General features: G+C 37.9%; 1 protein-coding gene across 1 annotated transcript; it reads right to left on the bottom strand.

Annotated features, from left to right (window-relative positions):
* Positions 1-673: 673 nt before the first annotated feature.
* slx1b (SLX1 homolog B, structure-specific endonuclease subunit) lies at positions 674-9,903 on the bottom strand. Its single transcript, XM_059355373.1, has 5 exons — positions 9,532-9,903; positions 8,209-8,260; positions 5,695-6,009; positions 3,465-3,666; positions 674-936 (listed from the first exon to the last, which is right to left on the bottom strand). The coding sequence occupies exons 1-4, from the start codon at positions 9,702-9,704 to the stop codon at positions 3,481-3,483; spliced, it is 726 nt and encodes a 241-aa protein (XP_059211356.1). The 5' UTR covers positions 9,705-9,903; the 3' UTR covers positions 674-936; positions 3,465-3,480.
* Between the last annotated feature and the right edge of the window lie 1,193 nt (positions 9,904-11,096).

Below are 11,096 nucleotides of genomic sequence, written 5' to 3'. Positions count from 1 at the left end.
CACCGTATGCAGCAGATTTCCTCCCGAAAACGCTCGTCTAAACGAGGAATAAAAAGTGAAGACGAGACGCCACTTTTGCGTCTTCTGTTCAGACCGTCATCATGTAAACGTAGCCTCAGAGTCGTACCGCATCCAGTGGAATCCAAGGCTGCAGCAGCAAAACCTCTGAGTGAAGTGAGCTGATGAAGGGTGTTTTTTATTGCTAATGAATCAAACTTTTCTAAGAGAATGAATGTGTTCCTGCTTTACATGTAGGAACATCACAAAGGGGAAAATAATACAACTGTACAGGGACAACAGATAAAGCTAGTTATAACACTGATAACATTAATCAAATCACAAACTGGTACGCATGAAATTCTTTTCTGAAAATGTTTTTATTGAGATTTTTGGTTTCTTTATGATGATCACTACCTATATAATGCTTTGCTATTGTTTCCCTTGTCACAGCAACTAACTAGAGATAATAAAAGCTTAAAGAAATTTTTGCTTGGCTTGTTATTTTTCTTTCTTTATTTTACGAATTCCTACGGGCACTGCACTAGTAGAATTCAGTTTAGGAGATCCTGTAACAGGATCCTGTAACAGGACAACATGTGCATTTACTGTGATGTAGACTGACACAATAACTGGTTCACTAATGTACAACCGTGACAGAAAATGATGTTTCACATACACTTCAAAACAGGCTTCTTTTATTTGTCACAAAATGCGTTAAAAACAGCTTTTTCACAAATATTGAATAAATTAAACATACATTATATTTCATGACCAGGACATAATTAGTAAATCATTGGGCCTGTGAGCATGAACATTTCTGCTGCACAGCTTCGTGAAGTTCCTCATTACACATAATCACTGTTGAGGAGAAGGAAGCAAAAGTCCATTTCTTCCGGCTCCACTCCGTAATATCTGCAATTCATCTGCCCAATGGCTCTGTGGGAGATCGAAGGAGAAATTATTAAAGCCAATACTGTTCCCTTGTAATACATCAATACTTAAAATAAATACTCAGCTATGGTTTTTATTAAAGAAGGTTACTGTGGAAGAAATTTCCTTTGCTTTGAATTTCTAAATCTTAAGTTTTAGGTCCCAGACAGAAGACATACTCAGCATTAACCCATAAGAACCCAGACCCAGTTATCCTTAAAGGATGCGTTCTATAAGTGGACCACATAGAACACAATTCTGATGTTTTAAAAAAAAATACTACCCCTCAATATCAAAGATCTGTGATGTGACATAAATGTTACATTGAGCGTTTATGGTATTTATGTTTATGATAGTTCTTATTTTAAAATAGAAAAAAAACTAGACACATTTTCTGCTTACAGAGACACAAATTCACCTTTTTCTTTTGCATCTCTGACTTTAATTTGTTCAGGAAATATGGTCAGAACAACTTAAATGCAATACAGGACATTAACGGATTAGAATTGTTAAATGGGTTGAAACTTAGCCTAGAAAGAAAAAATAAGCTTTTTAACATTTTTCACATTTCTGTTTCCAGTCACAGCCACATTTTGGAGAAGTCACTTCTTGTCACAGTCACATGACCACCACACCAGGGTGTGGAGTATACGTCTCTTAGGGATTTAATGAGTTAATGTCAAGCATAAAGCTGTATATGGGAGATAATAGAACAGGGATTCCCAAAGTGTGGTGCGTGGACCCCTGGGGGTGCGTGAGCTGCTGCTAGGGGGTGCGCGAGATGAAAAATGTAATGGCGGTCTGATAATGACACAATTACATTTCATTTTTGCATCTATTTTGGTCATTTTTGCATCTATTTTTTGGTTGTTTGGTAATTTTTACATGTATTTTTGGTCGATTTGTGTCTATTTTGATAATTTTGTGTCATCTTTGGTCATTTTTGCATCTATTTTTGGTTGTTTTTGATCTTATAATGAAGCGTAGAAGAAGTTATCTTCTTGTTCTTGTATCATTTTCCCAACCTGTTTTATGATGACGGGGTTGTGTTCACTCCACGCTCACTAAAATTTGCTGCAATTTTTGTTCAACGCAGCTCAAATATTATCACATTTTCCCAACTGATCTGCTTTCTGCCTCTGATCTGAGCCTGTCATCATCATCCACCTTTAATATGGCTATAAAAACTCTTATTGCATTTTGTTTTTTTTGAAGGTGTGGGCGATTGGGGCTGCGTCAACCCAGTTGGGACGTAGAAGGGGTGCACGGCTAAAAAAGTTTGGGAACCGCTGTTCTAGAAGATTTAAAGTGTTTGTTACACGGGTGTCACCATTGGTTCTTATGGGTTAAAGGAATAGTTTGGGTGTTTCTGAGGTGGGGTTGTATCCCACAGTCAATGTATTCTGTGTAGTAGATGGTGGTCTCCCATTTTGGAGAACCAGATACTCTCCTGGCAGGAAACCAAAGAATGTATTGCTGCAGACAGGGACTGACACAAAACCTAAACCAGGACCCACTCTAATTTAATTTTACATTTAGAATGTGTCCACCGATTTTTGTTGCTATCCATAGCCGTTTTATTTGGCGCTACCTTTTCTCAACCGTAGACGTCACACCAACATCACGTGACACCTCTGATGAAGGCTACAGAGTACAGTAGCCGAAACTTGTCAGGTACAAGAAACTATTTTGCTATATTGGCCTTGTATAGTAGCCTGGCTAACACCAGACTATTCTCAAATGAGGTCTAGTCTGGCAACGAGCAATGTATTTCTCCGTAGAGGAGGTGTGGTTTACGATCCTCCAGAGCCGTTTATTGGGCCCTTAGAATGTCTATCAAAGCGTCTGTAGGTAGCTCTTAGCCAATCAGATCAGTTATACCAGATGACGTAGTAGAACAACAGAAATGGATGTTTGTTGTGTGTGTGTCTGTGAGAGAGTGTTGCTGCTGCTTTGCTTCTCCAGTTCTCGCTTTCTGCAAGATTATTTATTTTCACGCTTTATTCCCCCTCATGTCATTCAGCCACACACATCCACTGATTTTATGGGCAATAAACAAGCTGCTGCGGGTCTCTGGGGGCTCCGCTGTCCGCGGTAGCGGGGCTATTAGCCGTTAGCGGCTATTAGCTATTAGCCGCTAACGGCGCTAATAGCCGCTAGCGATGCTAATAGCCCCGCTACCATAACGCCGGTGATCTCAGCGGAGCCGCCGAGAGACCTTTCGCCTTTCAACTTTCACTCTAAACTATTTAAAACACCATCTACAGCTAAAGAGAGTTTCGCGTCTGCAGCAGCCATGTTGGATCCGGAAAACTACAAGCTTCCAAGTGCCGAGTAGTACGCGTCATCGTCTTGCCGTCCCTCCCCGCTCTGTGATTGGATCCCTAAAACAGGGCTAAGAATCCTTCCTGGTTTCCAGACCCTTTCGCAGTTCGAAATTAAATTTGAGCGCGCAAGGCAGTCTAGGCATACCCAGGCTACTTGTATAGAGAAACAGTGTAAAAAAAATAATAAAATCAAGAGTTCAGACGTACCATATGGATTGAAACATCAGGTCCTTATAGCTCCACTCAGGCAAATGAGGGTCCCCCACAGCACGGAGCGCTGACAGACGGGACATTCTCCCTCCACTGGCAGCAGGTGGGACGAGTCTTTCCTCAGGAAACGTTTAGCGAGGCAGACCACGTGACTCTTCATCCTACAGGACGGGTCCAAACAGCTCAGCTTTTCTGACGCCTGAGGAAAAGAAGAGACAAAGATCAGTTAGTGGCTTCAGCTAACTGATTGCATGTGACTGACTTTTTCCAGAATACAGAACAGAACCTAACTCTGACATTATTTTACTTCTGACAGGAGCACATTTATTAAGGTTAAGATATGGGGATTTTTCAACTTGAAAAAAAGTTAATTAAATGTGTAATTAATAGGGCCGGGACTTTAACGCGTTAACCCATAAGAACCCACGGTGACACCGGTGTCACAAACATTTTAAATGTTCTAGTAATGTTCGTGTATGTTTTCTCAAGTACATAACTGTGTTTTTCAGTGTTCTACAGCTAGAGTAGCTTGTTGAGAAGCCATCAAATGAGGCAGTGTTATTTATGTTCATTTATTATTGATTTATTATTATTTTGTTACTTAAAACAAGTCTGAAATGGAATTTGTAGTCTAACAGCACTATTAAAGTCACATTTTTTATATATGTTGTGGAGATGCAAAGAAAAAGGCAAATTTGTGTTTATAAATAAAGTTTTGACTTGACTTACAAAGGGCAATAAAAAAAAAATCGGGGTTGACCAAAGTGCTGTACAGATATCACAGTAGGCAGAAAAGGTGTCTAGTTTATTCATTCAAAAATAAAAAATATCATAAACATAAATTCCAAAAACGCCCAATGTCACATATATGTCAGATCAAAGATCTTTGACATTTAGGGCTAGTATTTTTTTTATTTTTAAAACATGATACAAGTGTTCTATGTGGTCCACTTGGTCTGTTGTATATTCCCCATAATGTTCCTTTAAAGATTACTGGGTCTGGGTTCTTATGGGTTAAGATTAATTAATTACACAAAAATTAACGCGCTAAAAAAATTGACGCCTTTTAATCGCACTTATTTTTGCACCGCGGAACGTTTCTCACTGGATTTGTTTCAGGCGGACCGATTATACTGGAGCACCAACTAGCGTTGATGAGTTGAGACAACAACAAACCACAGTGAACATGAAGGATGATGGGACATTTTGTTACAAATTAAAAAAAATAATTTTTTTTTAAACCAGCTGTTGGTAAATCAACTGTTGTGGCCTCTGAAGCAACAGAGAGATGTTTTCTAATAGTCAGGGTTTCCAATGTTCTGAATGTACTTGAAAGTATTGTGTTTTGCTTTAAAAACCAAAGTATTATAGTTTACAGAAGGTCTACCTACCTATAGGCTACCTGAATTGTACTATATTTCTAAATATATATATATATATATGTTATTTTGTGTCTTTTAACCATTTAGGGGTTCCGGGGGCATATTTTAATGACATTTTGTAAAGGAGAATAAAGGTTCTTGTATGTTTTATTTAAGGCATCTTATTTTGACAGTCTTCTTGTAAATTCTGTGGTGGATTCTCTTAACACACTGTGCTCTTATTTTGAAAGCTGCATGTGTTTAGCGACAGAGAGTAAGTAGCTTTTTGTGATTAAAACAACTTTAACCACTACATCAAGAAGTAGGAACGTTGCCAATATCATAAACCAAAATAGTCTATTTTGTTTTATTTTATTTTATTTTTTTTCCATGTATGTATATATATATTTTGAGTTTCTTATTTTGCACCAATGGGAGTTGCACTCCAATTTTGTTGTGTATATATACAATGACAATAAAGGCTATTCTATTCTATTCTATTCTTCCAATATCATGATATGCATTTTTTTTAACCATAAAAAAAATATACCGATATTATCGTGAACGATACGACATGGCACACCCCTAGTTGAACTCCTCCTTTAACCCATTAAGGCCTAAAGCGCCTGGAAAAACATGCCTGTAAAACCTCTGGGCGATTTTGAAAGAACCCCCTAAAACCTGAAGTTTTTCTGGAAATTCAACAGAAGATTTTTCAGCCTCTGTAGCAGATAGAAATGAAATTGGTAGAAATGTGGTAATGCTTTCCCGGCGTAAATGGGTTAATAAAAAGTGTAATAAAGAGTGTTATTACATCTTTACATGGAACAGAACAATATCATGTGTGATATCTGAAGAGACTCTACCTTGAGCGGCTCTTTACAGAGACAACACCTGGACGTCTTCCCCTCCTCTCCTGCAGACTGCTGCTGCTTCTTCTTGGCTCTTACTGTCCCATAAGCGATGGGCATGTGTAGTGGAGGCTGCAGACTGGGCTCAAAGTCCATCCGGTACTCCTGTTGGAGCCAGCGGGCCGTCAGAGGCAACCTGTGCCACGGCGCCACTCGCAGCATATTGGAGACGACGCGCCAGTGGAACTGCAGGCTCGACTCTTTCCTGTGGCGCCGCGAGACGTGAGAGAGACGCCTGGAGGAGTGAGGGTGCTGCCACGCCCACTCAAACTGAGACAGAATGGTGACGGTTAGACTAGTCATAGATTAAAGCAGACAGGAACATTAGAACTGATGGCTTTTCGTTTCTACCGGGAAGTGAATTCAAGAATAAAACATGACACGGTTATCTAAACCAGCTATTCTCAACCTTGGGGTCGGGACCCCAATTGGGGTCGCGAGATGATTTCTGGGGGTCGCCAAATCATTTTGGAAGTCAGCTCTGTCTCCACTGTGTTAATGTGTTTTAGTCTTTTTGGTCATTTAATGTCTTTTTTTTGGTCATTATGTGTGTTATTTGGTCATTTTGTGTCTTTTTTTGATCATTTTGTGGTCAATTTGTGTCTTTTTGGTAATTTTGTTTCTTTTTTTGGTCATTTTGTGTCTTTTTTGTGTCATTTTGTGTCTTTTTTTGATCATTTTGTGGTCAATTTGTGTCTTTTTGGTCATTTTGTTTCTTTTTTGTGTCATTTTGTGTCTTTTCATTATCATTTTGTGGTCAATTTGTGTCTTTTTTGGTCATTTTGTTTCCTTTTTTTGGTCATTTTGTGTCTTTTTTTAGTCATTTTGCGTCTTTTTTTAGTCATTTTGTGTCTTTTTGGTAATTCTGTTTCTATTTTGGGTCATTTTGTGTCTCTTTTAGTCATTTTGTGTCTTTTTTGATCATTTTGTGGTCAATTTGTGTCTTTTTTTGGTCATTTTGTTTATTTTTTGATCTGAACTGTGCGTGTGAGATTGTGTTCAGTGAGCGGGGGTCGCGGACAACATGCATGTTAAATTGGGGGTCGCGTCTCAAAAAGGTTGAGAACTGCTGATCTAAACGTTAGATTTCCTCTTCAATACATTGTCTGTCAGTGTCCAGATGTGAAAAATTAGGTACTTTCATTGCATGCATCCCAGGTATCCTCATAGAAACACATTTCAGCCCTGTAGAACCTGATAATGTAATAAATTCCCGATAATGTAATAAAAATCTGCACTCGAGTCCATTGAAAATGTAATAAAACCTGATAATGTAATAAATTAACTTTGAAGCAGGAGTTTAAAGTTAAGAGATTAGTTTAACTCTGAATTCCCTTTATGTATTCCTAGTTGTGTTTCCTCCTCATTTGAAGAAACATGATCAAAAATGCAGCGTTTGAGTAGAAGAATTTTCACACAAGACATCACAGTCACAGTTCTTTGTGATTTACTGTGAAATGAGTCAGAAAATGTAATGATGTAATGATATGATGAGACTGAAAACTCCAGCGTCTGTTTCCACACTAGACAATGTGCTAAGTGTTTGATGATTATTTATATATACTTTAGACACAATGAAACAATGAGCTAATAATCCTGATGTCCCGTGATTCATTTAGTAGACCTGTGTGAAGGAAGCAGTTCAAGTTGTAGCAGCTAAAAGGTTGATAATTGAGCAGGGAGCAACATCTAACACTTTAAATTCAGATGGTTCAGAAAATACTAAACCCAGAGCAGAGATTTCTGTCTGAGGTGATTCATTCCTCCAGTTGAAACAAAGGTAACTGTTCATTCAAAGTCTAAATTCTGAAGAAATTGCAGGTAAAATTGCTGACTCTTAATGTTTTGGATGGAACAATCACCAGTCACAGTTAATATTAACCCATAAGAACCCATGGTGACACCCGTGTAACAAACATGTTAAATCTTCTATTTTTTGTTACTAGGCGAAGTTTAAACCCATTTAACAATTCTAATCCGTTAACAGGGCGTCCTGTATTGCATTTAACTTGTTTTGAACATATTTCCTGAACAAATTAAAGTCACAATTTTGATAAACAAAAAGACACATGGGTATTTGTGTTTATTTATTATCGATTTATTATTATTATGCTACTTAAAAACAAATCTAAAAAATCATTTGTTGTTAAACAGAACTAATAATGTCACAATTTTGATAGATGTTGTGGAGATGCAGAGGAAAAGGCAAATTTGTGTCTAGTTTTTTTTAATTTTAAAATACGAAATATTATAAACATAAATATTATAAACATAAATACTATAAGCGCCCAATGTAAAGTTTATGTCACATCACAGATCTTTTACATTTAGGGATAGTGTTTTTGAAAACACATCAGAAATGGTGGTATATCCCCCATAACTTTCCTTTAAGGATAACTGGGTCTGGGTTCTTATGGGTTAAAATTGGTATAAAATATTGGCCAGTCACTTCAAAAGCCATTAACTTACCCGAAGGGCAGCAATATCTGAGGGAAAGCCATGTATGATGAAGATCATCTCCCTGAACAAAACAAGGAAACAATGAATATATACAGAATATTATAGAGACTGTATCCCAAAATCGGACACATCTGCAATGGAGCACTTTCCGGCGTTTTCACAGTCATTTCGAATAAGATCGCCACCACCAGTGTAGGTATAATTGATTTATACAAATGTAACAATCCACTTGAGAAATTGAATTCATGTACATGGAGATTTACATGTATACTTTACTTGAGTATTTTTATTTTATGTAACTTTATACTTCTACTCCACTACATTTTGAGGTAAATATTGTACTTTTTACTCCACTACATTTAGTTGACAGCTTTAGTTACTTTACAGGTTGAGATATAACATAAAATATAAGATCAATTTAAAGTGATTAGACATATTTTTAATTAAACCTCATAACAGTATTTTAAGTAGATACAATGAGTCCTGTCTTTACTAAATTAAAACACTGGTTACATAAAAGGCACATTACAAATAATGTAATAATATATTTAGAATATATAAAACAATCTGAGTGGGTTCATTCTGCATAACGAGTACTTTTACTTTTGATACTTTAAGTACATTTTGGTGCTGATACTTTTGTACTTTTACTTCAGTAAGTTTTGAATGCAGGACTTTTACTTGTAGTGGAGTAATTTCACAGTGTTTTATTAGTACTTTTACTTAAGTAAGGGATCCTAATAATTCCACCAGTGGTGGAATGTAACTAAGTACATTTACTCAAGTACTGTACTTAAGTACAATTTTGAGATAATTGTACTTTACTTGAGTAATTCCATTTTATGTTACTTTATACTTCTACTTCACTACATTTTGAGGCAAATATTGTACTTTTTACTCCACTATATTTAGCTGACAGCTTTAGTTACTTTTCAGTTCAAGATTTAAAATAAAAACATAATTAATATGAAATGTTTGCTAACATGTTAACATGTTTTAAATTGAACATCATAAGAGTATATTAAGTTGTTAAAATGAGCCCTACCTTGAGAAAATTAAAGCGGTCCGTATATAAATGCATCAAAAATAATAACCCAACAATATATTTTTAGAATATATGAAACAATCTGAGTGGGTCCATTCTGCATAATGAGTACTTTTACTTTTGATACTTTAAGTACATTTTGATGCTGATACTTCTGTACTTTTACTTCAGTAAGTTTTGAATGCAGGACTTTTACTTGTAGTGGAGTAATCTCACAGTGTTTTATTAGTACTTTTACTTAAGTAAGGGATCTGAATACTTCTTCCACCACTGGTCCTAGGTCCTACCATGGTCCTCTCCCGCTGGTCCTCTTGGCTCCTCCTTTGTGCCGTCCAGCGTTGTGCTGTCCGATCCTCCGCTCAGGGTTCACAGTGAAACCGATATAAATACGGCCTTTGTATTTAGGATTGGTGCAGTACAGCATGTACACGCCAAAGAAGCTTTCTACCTCCACAACCATTGTAGACGAAGTTAACCCTCCTGTTGTCCTCGGGTCGAGGAAGGAAGAAGAGGGAAGGACGCAAAGGGAAGTAAAAAAGGATGGAGGAAAGAAGGAAGGAAAGAAAGAAGGATGGAGTAAGGAAAGAAGAGAGGAGGAAAAGGAGAGAGAATGGAAAGGAGAGAGAAAGGAAGGAGGATGGAGGAAAGAAAGGGGAGGAGGAGAAGAAAGGAAGGAAAAAATAAAGAAGGAAGGAGGGAGAAAAGGAGGGAGGCAGGAAGGAAAGAGGGCAGAAAGGAGGGAGGAAGGAAGGAAAGAGGGCAGAAAGGAAGGAAGGAAAGGGGGGGCGAGGGAAGGGAAGAAGGAAGGAGGATAGAGGAAGGGATGGAGGCGGGAGGGATGAAAGAAGGAAGGAAGGAGGAAAGGAGAGGAAATCAGGAGGAAGGAAAGAAGAGAGAAAGGAAAGGAGATAGCGGAAGGAGGAAAGAAAAGAAGGGAAGGAGGGAGGAAAGGAAGGAAAGAAAGAAAGGAGGGGCGAGGGAAGGAAAGAAGGAAGGAGGATAGAGGAGGGAGGAAAGAAGGAAGGAAGGAAGGAGGAAAGGAGAGGAAATCAGGAGGAAGGAAAGCAGAGAGAAAGGAAAGGAGATAGCGGAAGGAGGAAAGAAAAGAAGGGAAGGAGGGAGGAAAGGAAGGAAAGAAAGAAAGGAGGGGCGAGGGAAGGAAATAAGGAAGGAGGAAAGAAGAGAGGAAGGCAGGAGGAGGGAGGAAAGAAGGAATAGTCAAAACAGATTGGGTCAATTTGACCCGGAAGGACGACAGGAGGGTTAAACAGGGTGTTATTATTATTTAGCTCCTACATAGATAGAGCATCCATGGAAGTAGCCTGAGTTAGCTCCCTATAGCATAGCGCTAGCTAACTGGTATACAACACCATAAACAAGACGAAAACAAAAAAAGACGATAACAACTATAATATTATAAATGTATAAAATATTAGCCCATTAAGTTGTAGTAATGCTGCCATTCTCACGGCAACCTTACGTACGCTTTTGCTCGAAGTCAGCTTCTTTCCGGCATAGTTACTGTAGTTAGCGCTATAACACATGTGACGGAGGGTGTAGCATGTAAACAATGTCTCACTTAGTAGCCAACAAAACTGCCTGATCAAATATGTTTTAAAAATACTCAGTATGTAACACTGCGAGACAAATAAGACACTCAGATCATAAATAGCAACTAATTAAAATTCTGTATCTCAAATGCAGTCAACTGGAAATATATATTTTCGTTTATATGAATCATTATTACAAGTTAGTTCGGCTTTCTGTGAGGACCACTAATAATGTGATTCGCTACTTTAAAAATAGGTCCCGCCCACGTCACGTAGATCCTTCAGCTGATTGGCCGTACTCA

Source organism: Centropristis striata, chromosome 17 (assembly GCF_030273125.1).
Source record: "Centropristis striata isolate RG_2023a ecotype Rhode Island chromosome 17, C.striata_1.0, whole genome shotgun sequence".
NCBI classification, from domain to species: domain Eukaryota; kingdom Metazoa; phylum Chordata; class Actinopteri; order Perciformes; family Serranidae; genus Centropristis; species Centropristis striata.
This window is presented reverse-complemented; position numbering and strand designations above follow the sequence as displayed.

Coding starts and splice junctions, on each gene's coding strand:
- slx1b (XM_059355373.1), bottom strand. CDS start 9,704: ATGGTTGTGGAGGTAGAAAGCTTCTTTGGCGTGTACATGCTGTACTGC. Junction 6,010..8,208: donor CAGATATTGCTGCCCTTCGG/GTAAGTTAATGG, acceptor ATTCTGTCTCAG/TTTGAGTGGGCGTGGCAGCA. Junction 3,667..5,694: donor TCTGTAAAGAGCCGCTCAAG/GTAGAGTCTCTT, acceptor TCTTTTCCTCAG/GCGTCAGAAAAGCTGAGCTG.